Genomic DNA, 18,388 nt, shown 5'->3' on the forward strand with positions numbered 1-18,388 from the left:
ATACATGGCATCTCTACATGGGCTCTTTGTTTTCTCACGGCATGCCAATTGAGTTCCAAGAGGACCAGATATCACCTGTATTGCCTTTTATGACTGTGGCTAAGAAGTTATATAGTTCCATTTCTGCTCAGTGACAAGTGCACTCTGAATTAATGGGTACAGCATCAATGTTGCATAGTAAGAAGAATGTGTGGGATCAGAGTTATTGTTGTGGCCACTTTGAAAAATCTGATCTTCCACAAATAGCAAAAATGCTCACATTAGGTAATGCTTTTAAATGAATGTATGGATAAGCCCATCACCCCTGGTAATGATACTTCCTTGTTTAGGGATTACTAAAGATCAATGAGCATCTCTGCTCTAGAACAAATGCAGGTAAAACCCGTTCCAATAGGGGCAAAGCAGCAATTGGTTATGGCTTGAGGCCCTGATGGTGCCATGCTTCTCCCCACAGAAGATGGACCTCCTTGCCGTCAATTGAGTGAACCTTCCAGACCTCTCTGTAGTCTGGTCTTCTCCAGCCTTTCTTCTACATGTACTTTATCCCACATTTAGCCAACAGCACATTTTTTTCTTCTTAAAATACATGCCTGTTCATAAAACAAACCATCTCACAAACGAACTCCATATGCCTGTAGAAATAACAATAACATAAGCAGTTATCATGTTTGAGCAATAAATGTCAAACACCAAGCTGAGTGGTTTACAGGCATTAACTTCATTAACCATCACTGGGATAATAAGGGCAGTTTATGACATTGTCCTATTTTAAAAACTAAAGAACAACACTCCCCTGAGGATTATAATAAGTTTATCCAAAATCCTGGCTAGTGAATAAGTTATGGACAGGGTCTCATGGAAACCTTGCTTTTATTTATTTATTTATTTTTTTAATTTATTTATGATAGGCACACAGTGAGAGAGAGAGAGGCAGAGACACAGGCAGAGGGAGAAGCAGGCTCCATGCACCGGGAGCCCGATGTGGGATTCGATCCCGGGTCTCCAGGATCGCGCCCTGGGTCAAAGGCAGGCGCCAAACCGCTGCGCCACCCAGGGATCCCGGAAACCTTGCTTTTAATCATTATGATGCTATGGGTTCCTGTACAGGATAAACCAATCTATTTAACGTGATGCTCATTAGCTAGACCCTGTTTTTCTAGTTTCACATTGTAGCAGTTTTCCTTCACCCTCATAGAACCCATATAGCAGTCATTTAATGTTTCTTACTATACACACATATGCTTTATTCTTTGTTCGTTTGCTTAACATGTCTTTCTGCTCTCCAACTAGCAAAATAGAAATTCTCTGCCTAAATGTCATCTCCTCTAGGAAGCCTTTCCTGACTTCCTCAGATAGTTAAATAGTCTCTCCTCTTGATTTCTATGACACTCAGTACATTCCTCTACAAAAGCTCCTCTAACACCATTGAGCTTATTTGCGTGATTGTGGTTCCACCAGATAATGAGGCCAGGGACATGCTAGTCATTTGTAAAGCCTCAAAGACTAGCACAGCACTTGGTACCAAGTCATCATATATTCTGTTTGGTGGAATGTCCGTTTCCTGCCATGATGGATTAACAGATACCACACTAGTTTCTTTGTAGTAAGTAACTATAAACCTAGACAAATTATATAAAAAATCACTGTTTTCTGATGTGAGTCAAAAGCCATATGGGATTGTGATCTCTGGGAGATGAGAAACAAACGAGTCAGCCCCATGATTAGCATTGCTCTCTTTTGGAGGCATGTTTCAGACAGCAGTGCAGAAAAGAGGAGCCACCCATACCACAGCTGCCTCACAGAGCTGAAAAGCCAGAGATCAGAATTCAGGGTGACTAAGTCAGCTAGAATTTCTGGGACAGGGTAAGTGAAAGAAGATAGCTGAGTCCAAAAGAAGCTCAAAAAGTCTGCTTATGGACCCCCTTGAGATTTTAGCTGAATACTAACCTGTATATGTTCAGAGAAAAATGGAATGAAGCTGGCTGAAAACATCTACCAGAGGAAGACAACTATGGGGAGCTGGGAACTAAACAAATACCAAAGTTTGTACAGGGCTAGGGGATGACATTTTAACCCGCAGAATAGAGAGCTTTTGCATGAACATTCCAGAAACTAAATAAAACCCACAGAAAGTCAGCACCTGAGGAATAGAATTAGTCTAACCTTATGGTAACAGACATTCTAGATTGGCTCTTTAAAAGCTTCCAAACATGGGGCACCTCAGTGGTTCAGCTGGTTAAGCATTTGCCTTCAGCTCAGGTCCATCAAGCCTTGAGCAGGGAACCTGCTTCTTTCTCTCTCTCCCTCTGAACCCCACTCATACTTGCTCTCTCTCTCTCTCAAATAAGTAAATAAAATCTATAAAAAATATAAGTTTGTAAGCAGACCTTGAAAGATCTCTCTTGACCCATGAGTAATTTAAATGTCTGCTGGAATAAAACACTAAACTCTCTTTTGAAAGAAGACAAAATCCTTAAAACTGTAGTACACATAATGCCAACCATACAATCAAATTTGCTAGATATGTAAATTAGCATAAATACATGATCTGTAATCAAAAGAAAAAAATCAGAAACACGGAAACAAGAAATGAGAAAGATTATGAAATTTGCAAACAAGAACTTAAAAACAGATATAATTCTAATAAATAATTTAAAGGAAAATGTTAACATAAGGAATAGGGAGCTTTAAGAAAGAAAGGAAAACTTAAGATAGAAAGAAATGAAAATTCTAGAACTAAAAAATACAATATTTGAAGTGAAGAAATCATGGGATTTAGCATCAGATTAAATAATGCGTAAGAAAGGTCGATGAACTCAAAGGCAGAACAACAGAGATTATATAAATGGAAGCACAGAGAGAGAATATGCTGGAAGAAAATGGACAGAATTTCAAAGAAAAATTGTCTTGTGGTATAATACCAAGGAATCCTGGGTAGGCATAATTTGAGTACCATGAAGAGACAACAGAGAGACAATATTTACAGAAGTAATGATTGAAAAAATTTTAATGACACGAAAAAGATAAGCTCACAGATGTAAGAAGCTCAGAATACTTCAAGCAGGATAATCACATACACACACATCCCACCTCACACTGTATTCTGATGGCATTATTGTACACCAAGATGTGTTAAACAAATGATTAAAAAGAATCTTAAAAGCAGCTGCAGTGTGGGTGGGATGTGGGAGCAAGATATATTACAGAAAGACAAAAGAATAACTATAAAAATGACCACTGGTTTCTCAATTCAAAGCAGAGAAAATTGAAACATCCTTAATACACTGGGAAAAGAATATCAATCTAGAAACCCATATCCAAAGAAAATATTTTTTAAAGGAAGGCAAAATAAAAACCAATGAGAGTTGAGAGGATTTGCCACTAGCTCTCTTGCACTAGGAGAACTGTTAAGGAAAGTTCTCCAGGCCAGCGGAAAATGATACTAGATAAAATGTGTCTGTATGCCTGTGATCTGTGTACGTAAATTATACCTCATTACAAAAAAAGTCTTGCTTCTCAGGCTGCCCTTTAGATTTCAGCACTCAGTCAACTCACCTTTAAAGAGAATTGGTATTTTTTTTTAAAGATTTTATTTATTCATTCATGAGAGAGAGAGAGAGAGAGAGAGGCAGAGACACAGGCAGAGGGAGAAGCAGGCTCCATGCAGGGAGCCCGATGCGGGACTCGATCCCGGGACTCCAGAATCATGCCCTGGGCTGAAGGCAGGTGTTAAACCGCTGAGCCACCCAAGGATCCCCAGAGCTGGTATTTTTCAAGTGGGTTCTTGGCTGGCTGGCAAGACCAAGGCCCTATCTGTCTTCTCCACAAGCCTTCCTTGAATTCTGCTCCTTTCAAAAAGATAAGACAGTAACAAATGCTGGTGAAGATGTGGAGAAAAGGGAGTTCCTTTTGCACTTTTGCTGGGAACATAAACTGATACAGCCATTATGAAACCAGTGTGGAGCTTCCCCAAGAAATTAGAAGTAGAGCTATCATATCAATCCCACTTCTGAGTATATTTCCAAAGGGAACAAAACTGTTATCTTGAAGAGATATTTGCACCCTGTGTTCATTGCAGGATTATTTGTAATAGTGAAGGTATGAACTACTCAGTGTCTGTCAACAGGGAAATGGGTAAAGAACATGGGATATTCACACAAGGGAATGTTATTCAGCCTTAAAAAAAGGAGGAAATCCTGCCATTTGGGATAATGTGGATGAAGTGGAGGAGGGCATTATGCTAAGTGAAATAAGCCAGCCAGGGACTAATGAACTTGATGGTAAGGAAAGTCTTTCCCAGTATATATGTATATTGAGTCATTACCTTGTACACTTTAAATATCTCACAATTGTACTTGTCAATTACACTTTGATTAAGCTGAAAAATAATTCTGCTCCTTTCTCCCTACGAAAGCTTCTCACCCCGGGAGAATGAACAGGGCACCCACTCAGAGGCTGGTGGTGATTTCAGCAGTTTGAGGAACTTTTATTAAAGAAAAGAAGTTTTTCTTTTGTGTCTCAGGATGAGTCTGCTGAAGATCTAGAAAGCTATGGCCCAGATCTGCCCTTTAGCTTGGAGTTTCTCAGCAAACCAGTTCCTTTCTCACCTTCTTTACGAAAAGATTAGAGGATTGAAAGCCAGAGCAAATGTGTCTCTGTCAGGCTTGTCAGCGCTTCACCTAGTCTGTGCCTTGCTGAGGGCAGTAAGTCACCGCCTGCGCCTTCAACACCATCAGCCCAAAGGCACCATGAGTTAATTGTACAGGGTTTTAGCTTATTGTTGGTAAAGTGATTCCATCAAGAGTCTTTTATCTTTTTTTTTAATTTTTATTTATTTATGATAGTCACAGAGAGAGAGAGAGAGAGAGAGGCAGAGACACAGGCAGAGGGAGAAGCAGGCTCCATGCACCAGGAGCCTGACGTGGGACTCGATCCCAGGTCTCCAGGATCGCGCCCTGGACCAAAGGCAGGCGCTAAACCGCTGTGCCACCCAGGGATCCCAAGAGTCTTTTATCTTTATAGTGAACATTCTACTTTTGTACAATGGGGGTCACTGTGGTGTATGTATATTAAGGAGGGAGGGACTTGGAATATTTGAAATTTCTTTTGCAGACGGTGTTATGGATGTTTGACATGTCATTAGAGGAGGGCACCTGAGTGGCTCAGTGATCGAGCATCTCTGCCTTTGACTCAGGTCCTGATCGCAGGGTCCTGGGATTGAGTCTCGCATCGGGTTCCCCACAGGGAGCTTACTTCTTCCTCTGCCTATATCTCTGCCTCTGTGTCAAATCAATCAATCAATCAATCAATCATAAAAAAAAAAGAAATGTCATTAGAGAAGTGATGCTAGGAAGAAATTCACCTTCCTGGGCAGCCTGCGTGGCTCGGCGGTTTAGCACCACCTTGGGCCCGGGGAGTAGTCCTGGAGGTCTGGCATCGAGTCCCGCGTGTAGGGTTCCCTGCGTAGAGCCTGCTTCTCCCTCTGCCTGTGTCTCTGCCTCTCTCTCTCTCTCTTTGTGTGTCTCTCATGAATAAATAAAATCTAAAAAAAAAAAAAATAGAAAAAAGAAATTCACCAATTCACCTTCCCTTTTCTTCACAAATCTTTTTTTTTTTTTTTTGAGATTTTATTTATTCATGAGAGACACACACAGAGGAAGAGAGGAGATTTCTTAATCATAGTCCAGCTGCCTTCTCGGATGGTTCATCTGATTCTGGGCCACAATAAGTTATATTTGCTCCTAAACTTGGTGCCCTCTCACTGGGCCATCGTAACATAATGCTCTTCCCCTGGCCCTTAAGGCTTGGCCATCCTTTCATTGGCTTCTCCATAGCTCCTCTACCCAGCACAGAATAGAAGAATTCCTTTAAGTGTGACAGCCAAGGTACAAACAACAGATCACAGTTCAATTCCACACATTTTCTGTAGGAAAGGGGCAGCCTCCTTTGTCGGCCCCATCCTCTCAATGGCCCATCTCTAATCTCAAAAGGAATTAATTCAGGGTGTGTTCCTTTGAATGCTTTGCAAAACGGAGTGAAGTTGAGAGGCTGTGATGCCCAGATTTCACCAATTTATAAATCCAGAAAGATATGGAAGTGATCGCAGGTTCTGGGAGGGCAAATGGCTTGCTGAAGATCATCTAGCAATCTAGGGCAAAAATTCTTTCCGTTGCTCCTATAGTGTCTCTTCTTTCCCCATTAAGTTTCAGAGTAAAGAAGCAATGATTCTGTTGGGAGACTGTCTCTCAGGTAAGGTTTAGATTGAAAGAGGAGAGAATGACCTGCTCTCTGCTTGAAAAGGCTCTATTTCTCAAGGGAAGACCCTACATCTGTGTATTCCTGAAGTTTCATTCTTTTGAGGACGTTTAAGTGCATGCTGCTTACGAGCAACCCTTGGTTTTCCCTTGGAAATATTTTTGCTGGGCTCCTTTATCTTTGCTTTGAAGTATGGTTCTCCTATATGCAGTTAAACCTGAAAGAGTTAGTTGATGGAATTTCTAAATGTTCTTTTCCAAGTGTTTTCTACTTCTGAGCTCTCATCTAGTGAGGGTGGAGATGTGGAAATGAGAAAACCCAGTCTTGGGAGCCTCACTGCATTCCTTTAAAAAGGAGAATCAGCACAACTTTTGATGAGCATGTCACAAGGTTTAATTCCCCCTTAGAATGTCAGTGAAAGGTAGTGTAATGAGTATACATCAAGCCTGCAGCCTTTCTCACAAGGAAATTTCAAGAGGGTCCACCTGCTTCTTAAAGGAAGTGGCATTTTGCTATAGGGCCAAACACACCTCTTGGCATTCTGTGAACCTTTTCTAAAGGGAAGAGAGATATGGCTCATCTCAGCAGCAGATCTGTTGCAGGCAGTAAGAGGCCAGTGGGGACTTGGAGTATTGCCCATTACAGTATCATTATTATTGTTGTCATTATTATGATCATCTTTCAGATTCATTTAATGGTAACAACAGAGCCGGGCCCCAAGAAGAGCCCCAAAAAAGATGTAATCCCTGCCCAGAGGCCTCATTTTGGAGCTGGATGTTTTTCCAATAACTCAATCTCCCAGTCCTCTGGTGCCTGTTGTGGCTACGTGTCTGTGTGCTCTGACCAGCCTGGCCACACGAATGTCCATAAGCTATGCACACAGAGGAGTCATCATAAACACAGAGGAATTGTCTCGTTCACATGCACTTCATCACCACTCTTGATAAACCAGAGCTTCTTTGCAAGAGAACATGAGAGATGTATTGACATAATTCTGTGAATACTGCTATCTTCTCAAACAGGATTCAGAGAACCTAACAGGTGCCTGATGTTGGAAGTGACCTCACAGAGCCAACGATATAGTGCTCCAATTTGCCCTTCAAGCATCCTTCTCGCCTGTTCCTAAACAATCCTGATGTTAAAGAATTCAGCACCTCATAAAGCAGTCCATTCCATTCTTAAACAACTCTGCCAGAAAGTTCCTTCTTTCATTAGTGCCTTAGGTGTCTGCTTAGTCACTTTCTTTCTCCTTTTATAGAGCAGTATTCTCTAATCCATACAGATTCTTCCTTTCTTTGTTCATGGCTCTGCCCTCTCTGGAGTGCTCCCTAGCACTGGGGGCCTTTCTTATTGCCTCTGGCTTTTCTATGGTTGGCATCACCTGGGGCTCTTGCTTCATTAAATGGGCTGATGCTTAGTAAGTTTCTTCAAAACCTAGTGGCTTAAAACAAAAACAAATCATTATTTGTTATGACTCTGAGCATTGGTCAGGAAATTGCTCTCCTGATTTCTCTTGGTCCCCAGTGTGCATTTAGGTGGGAAGCTGGGATGCATGGAAAGGGGCAAGATGACCCCACTCTCATGTCCAGCAGTAAGTGCTGACGGTTGCCTGGGATTCCGTTGCTTTCCTTCACATGCCCATCCTTTCTTTATTGGACTAAACTGGCATTCCTCATGGTGGCCACCAGGCAGTTTTCCAAGGGGGTGGAAAGGGAAGCTGCAGGGTCTCTTAAGGCCTAATTTTGAAAACAGTGCATTGTTTCTGCCACATTCCTATTGGACACAGCAAATCACAAAGCCCATCAGACTCAGGTTAGGGAAATAGACTCTATCTCTTGATGGGGTGTGTCTGGTTCTTCTGTCTAGCAACAGCCTGTCTACTTGATTGTAGAGAAGGTCCATAGAGACAATAGAAGGTACAGATGGGCACGAGGGCATCCCCCCTTTCTTGGCATTGTTTCATTTTCTCAAGACCAGTATCTCTAGGTGTATGGTAACATATAACCTCCTTTTCTAAAGACTTCTGATGATTTTGGAAGAGAATTATACAAAGGAAGAAAGTATAATCGAAGCAAATGTGAATATTGCCTTAAATCTAAAAAAAAAAAAAAAAATGAAGGGACTCATTACGTCAAGATCCTCTGTGGCCACTTTTGAGCTTTCAGCCTAGATCCTCCATCTTCAGATTTGGCCATTTCCAAAAGTTATCTTTTCATGAAGGAAGAATTTTTTCTTCCTAGAGCCTTTGCTCTTTCCTGATATAAAATGACTTAAGTTTTAATTATGTACTCTCAGCCCTCATAATGTTGGTCATGAATCAAATTTCATAGACAGGTGGACACAGGATTGGTGCTGGATCCCCAAGGGAAGTTGAACATGGAGTTGCTTTTTGAGGGTTCCCTTTCTCTATTCTCTTGTAATGCTGAGGCTGAAAGTTCCTCTTAACAGGCACCTAGTAAGATGGGAAAAGCTCCCAAGGCAAACATAAATTGTGTGTGTGTGTGCGTGTGTGTGTCTATGCAGGTATGTGTGAGTGTGTTTGTGAGGGTCCTGGGGACGGTTCAGATAAAATGGGCTTTACTCAATTAAAAATAGAATCAATTACTCATTTAAAAATGGAGTCAGTGGAACCCCATTATTAAATGAGAAGTATTTTATTTCTCTTCTGCTCAGTCTTGATCTCTGCCAGAATCATGTCAATTCAGTGGTTTCCACTCTCACCCCCAACCAAGCGAACACACCCATATCTTCTGAAGGGATATCCACTTGTCAGTGGTGATTCTTCCCTGAGGACACACAGAAAAAATCTAATTCATCTTTTATGAAAGGATTTCATGTATTTCAAGATAATTACCATGTCTTTCACGAACCTATTCTCTTAGATAAACATTCAGGCTGGCTTAATAAAATGTTGCTTGGGGGCGCCTGAGTATGTCAGTTGGTTAAGCTTTTGACTGTTGGTTTCTGCTCAGGTCATGATCTCTAGGTTGTGAGATGAAGCCCCCAGTCAGGCTTTGTGTTCAGCCCAGAGTCTGCTTGAGATTCTCTCTCCTTCTCCCTCTGCCCCTTTTGCTTGTGCACTCTCTCTGAAATAGATACATAAATCTTAAAAAAAAAAAAAAAAGTTACCTGATAAATGTCACTTGGCAAAAAAGATAGGAAAAACATTCACACTCACACCTATTATTTTTATTCTAGATATTTCAGTTGTGCACCCAACAGAATTCCAAATGGTTGGACACAGAATATGGATAACATATGGGATAATTAACATAAAATGTTAAGTCATTACTCTGCTTCTATTTCTTTTCTTTTGTGTCTAGTACATAAGTCAAAAGGGACAAGGAGTAAAGATTATGGAAACAGGTCCTATGTTTAATAATGATTTTCCCTAACTAGACAAGTCCCTACCAAACCATTTAGTAAATATTTATCAATCCTCAATAATATTTAGTAGTAACCGATTCTGTATCAGTCACTATATATCAGACATCTAGAAAACCCTTGGTAAAGTTCTATTGGGTGAAAACTATACAACTTTGTGAGGTAGAAATTATCCTCATTTTCTAGACAAGGACATTAGAATTGGGAAGGTAAAGTGAGTGGATCAAATTGTTACAATTAGAAAGTACCTTCCAAACATGGGAATATAAAAATCTGTTTATAAGTATGAGCATCTGAGCTTGGGATTGGGCCTCTTGCTGGGATTGGACTCAATAGGAGTAAAAAATGGAAGCAGGGAGATATTTTTCTTCCTTTCTCTGGAGGAAAACCAATGTAGGATGGAACAACAATAGGCCAAGTCCTTCCAGGAGAGCTGAGGAATGTAAAGAACTATCAGAATTCTTCCACACAAAAGGGAGAATCATTCTCCAGGTTTAGCCTGATTTCAAAGTCAAGAAAGCATGAGATTGGTTTCCTTTCACCCCAGTCTTGGCACTTGAACTGACTCCGGCAGGGAGAAAATTTAGATCAGTTCCTAGTCTTAAGAAGCTCATCATCGGCAGGTTGGTACAAAGATCCATTCAAGAAATTCAGCTTTACTTCTTGGCTTATGCTTGTACTGACAGCTTGCAGGTGCACCAATCCCTCCTCGAAATCTCATGAGATTATTTATGTAAACTCTCTAAGCCTCAGTTTCCCCATCTGTTTCATGATACTGATGATACTGTTTGGGGGGCACCATAAGGACTATATGATACCACTTAAGTGATTTGCCAAACACAGTACCTAGCACCTCACTAGAACCCAATACTTGTCTCATACCATCACATTTAGGAGAATTGAAATACTTTTTTAAAAATTACACATTTTGTGTGAGAGAAGCTTGACAAGGAGAGGAAATTATTTGTTATTAACATTTTCTCCAATCAGATTCTAAGTTTTATAACGTATTTATTCCAAAATTGGTGGGAAGAAGCTCAAACGAGACAGCGCATAGGAAAGCTTTTGCAAACTCATAAGTAGCACCCCACCCTCCTCCCTGCCACATAGGAGGGACCACCTTAGGCCTGAGAGGGTCTGCTCACTGGCTTTGCAGCAAGGGTGCTGGTGTCCTGAGGCCAGCATCACTGCATGGAAGAGGCCTTCATTACCAACCCTACCTGCCTGCTGATGATGACCACAAGTGAAATGGTGGTGAAGGGGTTTTCCATTGTTGTGCCTTCTTCTAACACCAATTTGTGTAACCTATGGTAGCTCTGTTTCCAGGACCCTGAGTCCCAGAGGCTGGTAATAGACAAGATCACTCCAGTGAACCTCTGCTCATCTCCAGCCAGGGGGACTCTGACTTCCCAAGAGAAGACAAATGATTGTTAAGCCTATGGAGAGGGGAGGGAGACATGTTTCATTAACAACTCAGAGCTGATGACAGAGGGCTGGTCAGAAAGGAGGATGCAAATGGCATTGCTGCCCCTTTAGCTCCTACCACTCTAATCGCTTCCGGGCACTGTCTTGGGGCAAGATGATGACGATCTATCTCATCAAAGACCATTCTGAAGCTGTTTTTAGGGGCGCTTCTGGGAAGAGCAGAGGCAAATCTGCCAGAGCTTTCTGATACCACCAACTCGATTGAGTGCACCTTCTTGACTGGAGACCTGAGGCAGAAGCCACTTCTAAATTGATTCATTACAGCTTTTCCTTTCTCAAAAGAACAAAACAAAAAACCCCAAACCACATACACATTTATTTATTTATTTTTCTACCTATTATTCTTCTAGGACACTAAGTAATTCCCAAACCTCAATGTTATCAAAATTTCCTGAAAAACCTGTAAATGTGCAGAAACCACTCCCTCCACCATCACTACCACCACATCTCATAGGCTCAAGGGGTTCAGGGGATCTGTGTTTTAACCAATTTCCCAGGTGATTTTATGTAGATGATTCTTGCATCACACTTCAAGATACCCTATTCTAGGGGTTAGAAATTCAATACAGAAACTATTTCATAGAGTGTTCAGACCAGAAGAGACTTCAAGAACAACTTTTCAATCTACAAATGAAAGAGCGTCATATTGTCCGTAAAGGCACAGATTCTAGCAAACTGTTAGAGTTCAAATCCTGGCTCTGCCTTTTACAAGCTGTCTGATTTCGGGCAAGTTACTTAAACTCTCTATGCTACAGTTTTTCCATCTATGAAATGGAGATAATACAAAATAGGATGATACCTACATCACAAGAAGCTCTGCGTGTTTTAAATAAATTAATATAGGGAAACCATCAAGAAAGTGCCTACTAGCACATAGTAAGCATTTGATAAATATCACTTGCATCATTCAGGATTCCAAGAAGCAGAATTGCTTCATGTGGTATAGAATGAGAAATATATTACAAGGATTGGACTGTACACAATTGTGGAGGCTAATAATGTTGGCCACTTGAGTCTATAATTTCTGTATTTAGTGTTGGGCCTAAAGTCAACAGGACTAGAAATATAGAGGGAAATAGACACAAAGTAGAGATACGAAGAACAGACTAGAACCTACAATAATTAGCTGGAACAGTATCCGTTCCTCACCCCTTTCAATCTCAATGATGCTGCTGACTTACAATAAAGGCATCAGGATGAACTGGCTCCCCCAGACTCCAGTGTAGCACCTGCACATGGCCCATGACTCAGAGAAGTTGAAGGAGGGGATCTTGTAGGAGCTGGATGAGCTGAAGGACCAACTGTACCCCATAGCAATCAAGTAAGCTTTTAGACTGGTGACAACAGTGCCAGCCCTCACTGACCTTCAGAGTGCAAAATTATTAAATGGCTCTCCTTCATGTCCCTCTTCCAAAGCTCACATGACCCTAACTTGGAACACTGGCTTGTGGCCAACTCTAACTTGAAACCATACAGAAAAGAGAATTCTAGGATCCATAGTTCCAGTTTAGCTAAGCTGATATAGTACAAGACCACCACATTGTTAGTTTTTCTTACTACTCATCAGAAAACTGCTACAGAGATGGAAAGTAATTTATTCAAAGTCACACAGCAAATTTGTAGGAGAAGATTTACAAGGGCTTGGATCTATTCTTTTCTATTTATGCATTTAAGCCTCTTAGTTATCACAATGATCTTAAGAGGCTGTTCATTTGAATGGTTTCTGGACCTATAGACAGAAGGCCCAAGAGGTGATGGATCTAATTCAATAATACATTAACAAAGGGCCTGATAGGTATCAGGTACTTTGTCCCTTGGAGAAGAGCCCTTACCCTCAAATTGCTCACAGAAAAGACAAGTGTGTCAGTAAGTACAATAAAGGCTAGAGAGAACAGGTTTCCAGAAACAACAGCAATGTTTGGATAGAGCCGATGAAAAATGGGTTATCAAGATAACTTTGGGGCCTTTTGCCTAGTAGCCAGAATTCATCACATCTAACCCTTACCTCTCCACTCTTATCCCTAGGTACTCTGCCCCATTGAAGCAGGATATATGGTTTTTCTGGAACTGAGGGGCTTTCCCAGATGCAGGACTTCCAGGGCTAAAACTGTAAAGTATCTGGAAAACTGAGGTAAGTTGGTCACCTCAAGGCCTAACCAAATAGAGTGACTTGCTGAAGGGAAACAGCAAGCAAGTAAGCAAAGCCAGCTAAGTATAGTATAATATTCTCTTGGCTATTATGGTGGACTTAAAAAAAAAAAAGCACCAACCCTGCAGCTCTCAGCCTAAGAAGCCCAAGAACCACTCACAAACAATAAACAAACGAATCAAAGAAGGCACCAGGGCTCTCCAGTCGACCTTTAACCTTCCTCAAATGTTCCTGAACTTCTCTTCCACTTGGCTTCCCAAATTCTCTTACCTCTTGTTTGTTCTCCGCACAGGTACCAAAGACCGTTGGACTTGGTTTATGTTGGGTCTCTGTGGCTTTTACTCTGGGTCTTTCACTGTTGCCTTCCTGATTCTTCCCAATTAAGAACTATGAGAGGACACTCACACCCAAAGCACCCAGCACCGCCAAGATAGAAAGACCTTGAGCAGAAAAGAAGGTACCGGAGTTCATGTTTGGTTGTCAGTGCTGAGATGGTCACTTAAATTCTCCAGCTCTTTGGAAGGAAAGTTTTAAATAATCAGGGGTGCCTCTCAAGACCTTCAGCTTTCACTATACAAACATCATTTTAGATGAATCACCTTCCGGATCTACCAACCAGGGTCTTTGTTTGGCTTGCACAACTAAAATTAGCAGCCCATTCATAATCCATAATGGCTGGGGAATTATCTCATACACATGGGACAAAGGAGAGGGATCCGAAGAGGGGCCTCTTCCCTAAGTCTCATCCACGAGATTCTTCTAGTTAAAGAGGCACTCTCAAGCGTCCAATTTACCGCAATTATAGCAATCAAAAAAGCATTCATCCTCCTTCCGCACCTGACGAGCCAGCTCATGCATTTTCCCCAACAGTGGTGGGGAGGATGCTAATGTAGCTCCCATCCCCCTGGCTCCAGCTATAGCCATCACTACCACCCCTACTCCTACCCTCACAGCTGGAGTTGGTTCACAGATCAAGGGGCTCAGTCATGTCGATGCCACATGATAGACCTGTAGCTGCCCAGACCCACATGGGCTCACTGGTTCTCCAGGGAGAGAGGGCAATTAGCTTTTGGATATTGGCTTTAATATCTCTACCTCCAAAGGCTGGATGGAAGAGAAGTGATTATAGACAACCTCTTCCATTCTGTAAGTTTCTAAAGCTGATAAAGGAGTTCCTGCTGTGAAAACAGGTGCAGGTATAGCACCATGGAGAAGCTAGGGCTTGTCTGATTGCTTCATTGTGCCAGCTTTCATGGCATTTGAATGGGCGCTTTGTGAGCACACAGTCTCCCCAGATTGCAGGGAACGGCTGCTGCTGGTGGTGGGTGGGGGTCTGTTGATTAACGGCCCATTAACACAGCGCAAATAACTCTCAACTTCCTCTTCTCACCTGCTTCTTTGTTTTCATCTAATGGCTCTTGGGAGATCTGAAAATATTATTTAATTATTCCAACCCCCATGCTGCTGCTACTATGACTCCTTCCAGAGCATGCCTTCCCCAGTAAGACATCTGTAAACATTCTTATGAACCGCTCCAGGCTTACCAATGGATGTAAGAAGTCTGCAGCCACTCCAGTCAGGCTGGTATTGACTCATCTACCGACACTGCCTCTGTGCTCCTCCCCCTGAAGCCCTGGCTGTCCCACCTGTGAGCTGCTTCTGTCCTCCCTCAGGCCACTGACACAGTTCTTAGGTTATTACTCCTCTTATTTCCCTCAGTCCCTGCCAAGAGTCTTTGGAAAACAACATGCAGGTCTTTGTTTGTTGTTATTAAGGATGATCAGTGAGCCCAATGGAACATTTTCTTAACCTTTTCTCAGCCTCCCCATCTTTAAATGGGGACAATGGGGATAACAAGATCTCCAAAGTGTAATTATGATTCCGCAATGAGTTAGCATTTGGAGAATACCTAATGTTCACTAGAGTATGTGCTCAATTAAAGGATATTATTTCATTACTGTTTCTGTCTTGTCAATTGTTATTTTTAATAACTTCCTCTGGAATGTCTTGCTATCTCTCAATCTGACAATGTGTTCCTAGAGCTGGACACTTCCTGATTTTCTATTTGTCCACACAATTTACCAGGAGTCTAGAATATAGAAAGAGCGGGGAGCATCAGACTGGAGTCCTGACGTTGCCAATTATACCACATTCCTCTCTCTGGTTGTCTTTTTTTGTTTAAGATTTTATTTATTCATTAATTCATGAGAGACACACACACACAGAGAGAGAGAGAGAGAGAGAAAGAGAGGCACAGACGCAGGGAGAAACAGGCTCCATGCAGAGAGCCTGACGTGGGACTGGATCCTAGGTCTCCAGGATCACACCCCAGGCTGAAAGCAGCGCTAAACCGCTGAGCCACCCAGGTTGCCCTCTCTGGTTGTCTTTCAATTGTCCAAAAAAGGACTGTGCCCTTACTTTTCTCTCTCTTCCTTAAATACCTGCCTCTTACCTTGACTCTACCTATTGCAATTCCTCTCCTCCTCCAGGCTCAAACCAAATGGCCACCTTCTATGAATCCCTCTGCTGGTTGCTCCAGCCTACACCAGCCTTTTCTCCCAGATTGCTAATCTCTTCATGGTTGCACCACAAAGCCTAGTAAATAATTGCTTTTTAAAAGCCTCATATTAACATAGGAAAAAATGCAATCTTCTTTATCTTTTTGCAAAACTTTTTTGCTGCTATGCCTTCTACATTTATGCAGCACTGTAGGGCAGAGGTTGACAATCAATGGCCCCTGTTTTCTCTTTTTGTCTGGCCTAGAGCTAAGAAATTTTTTTGCATATTAAATGGTTGAAAAAATCAAAATAAGAATAATATTTCATGACACATGAAAATTATATGAAGTTTAAATTCCATCATCAGGGATCCCTGGGTGGCTCAGCAGTTTGGCACCTGCCTTTGGCCCAGGGCGCAATCCTGGAGACCCGGGATCGAATCCCACGTCGGGCTCCCAGTGCCTGGAGCCTGCTTCTCCCTCTGCCTATGTCTCTGCCTCTCTCTCTCTCTCTCTCTCTCTCTCTGTGTGACTATCATAAATTAAAAAAAAAATAAAAAAATAAAAAATAAATTCCATCATCTATAAACAAAGTTCTATCAGAACATAGCCATACCTATTTTTTTATGTATTGTCTACAATTGCCTTCACAGTACAATGGTGGGCTTGAGTAGCTGCAAGAAATTGCATGACCCACAAAGTTTGAATTATTTATTATCTGCCCCTTTACAGAAAAAGGTTGCTGACCCTTGCTTTAAAGTGTAAAAAACCCTTTACATTTGTACATTCATTTGGTTCTCATAGTAGGCCTATGGTAACATTTCCATTTTCAGAAGCTCAGAAAAGTAAAGACATGTGTCCAAGCCTGTATATCTTCAAAATGGCAGAGCTGGTAGTGTCCAACCCACTATCCTGACCACACCTACATGTACACTGCTCTTCAAGCCAGACATCATGGAGGTAACTCCTTTGCTTGCAATCCATTCTCTATCATATGTCTCATCTCACTTGACATCTCTGAGGAGCTCCCTCAGGAAATCTGGGTGTGTGGAAATGTAAGCCTGCATCAGGGACTCCCCAGATTCCCTGAAATGAGGTGTAATTGTTAGCAAATGAAACTCATGGATAACCAGTAAATGGCCTCTGTTCTTGGATGGTGCTGGAACTGGGTGAGCTGTATCCTGCCAACAGTAACTTCTTCCTTGGCTGACTCTGGTAAGCTTTAATTAGGGGGAGGTGACATGTTGCTGGTGATTCCCAATTGCCAGCCAAATGTACAAATGAGCATCAGCTTTGGGGGAACAGTTGGAGATCCTGGCCCCCATCCAAGCCATTCTCAGGCAGCTGACTGCCTGCCCAACCCTCTTCCCAAATCTCCTGCTGTCTTCTCTCTTCTCCAGAACTCCTATGGTGGGTGCTCACTGGCTGTCTCTAGTATCTCCCTCACTGGTCCTTAGGTTCGGGCCATACTCTTTCCTTAGGGATCTATTTTATACTTCCCAGGATCTGGGTGATTTAGGGTGAATTACTTGCCCTCACTGAACTCATCTGTTGAATGGGGATAATGCCTTTACTTTCAGCATCATTGATATGACCACACGTGATAATTTCTATAAAGTGCACTCAGCATGGTGCCCAGTATAATGGCCAGACTCAGTAAGTGCTAGCACAGTAGTGATGTCTTCATTTGGAGTTGCAGCAAATGCAGGCACAAGCCTTTTCTTAGGAGTCTGTTTCTTCTCCCAGCAGCTTTCTAACATGGGTATAACCCTCCCTCTATCCTTGCTCTCCAGTTCTCAAGCTCCCCCAAATTTTCTCATAGCTCACTTGTCAGGAAAGCCAGGAATGTCTATTGATATGACTCCTGCCCTTGAGAGGGGTAGTGGTTCTGAACCAGAGCTGAAATCTCTCATTGGGAATGCCAGGTTCCATAGGATGCCCTCCTTGGCCACAGGGGCCACTGACCAGATCTTGCTGCCTCCCACAAACCAGGATTCCCAGGTTCTCATTGGGAAGTTCCAACTCATGGCTTTATGGAGTGGCTATGAGTGGAGTCAAAACTATTCACTACCTCTGTGGAGACTTCCATTTGGGTAATGGTAGTGTGTTAGAATTCTCAAACAAAACAAAACAAAACAAAACAAAACAAACAAACAAAACAAAACAAAAAACCCACCACAGAATAAGACTGTATATATGTACATATAGAGTGAGTAAAACCTATTTATTATAAGGAATTGGCTCGCACAGTTATGAAGGCCAGTTAGTCCAAATTCTAGAGTGTGGACCAGCAGGTTCAAGACCTGGGAGAGCTGATGGTACAGATGAACTCTGAAGGTAGTTTGATAGATATTTCCCTCTTGCTACAGGATACTGATCTTTTTGTGCTATATAGATTTTCAACTGATTGGGTGAGACCCACCCATAACGAAGAACAATCTGCTCACTCAAAGTTCACTGATTAAATGTTAAACTCATCCCAAAACACCTGTCAAGTTGACATAAAATTAACTATCACAGATAGCATGCATGTGTGCATACTTTACTCTTTCTATTGTCTTTCTCAGACAACTCCTATTTTGTTTCTCTTTTTAAACAAATGTATTTTAGGAGGTAAA

The 18,388-nt window shown here is 41.9% G+C and overlaps 1 protein-coding gene across 13 annotated transcripts in view; it reads left to right on the forward strand.

The window, feature by feature from the left end:
- RTP4 (receptor transporter protein 4) overlaps window positions 1-18,388 on the forward strand; it is a 114,630-nt gene that overhangs the window by 37,799 nt on the left and 58,443 nt on the right. For 6 of the 13 annotated variants that reach the window (XR_007408141.1, XR_007408142.1, XR_007408143.1 and 3 more), the window contains exons 2-3: window positions 13,150-13,255; window positions 13,566-13,730. Coding sequence is in view for 1 of the 13 variants with exons in the window: in XM_035710252.2 (XP_035566145.1) it covers window positions 13,150-13,195 (46 nt within the window). In the remaining 12 variants the exon portion in view is untranslated. Of the gene's footprint in view, window positions 1-13,149; window positions 13,256-13,565; window positions 15,231-18,388 lie in introns of those variants that run through there. The other 7 variants (XR_007408146.1, XR_007408147.1, XR_007408149.1 and 4 more) reach the window with 3 other exon arrangements.

Source organism: Canis lupus, chromosome 34 (genome assembly GCF_003254725.2).
Source record: "Canis lupus dingo isolate Sandy chromosome 34, ASM325472v2, whole genome shotgun sequence".
NCBI classification, from domain to species: Eukaryota; Metazoa; Chordata; class Mammalia; order Carnivora; family Canidae; genus Canis; species Canis lupus.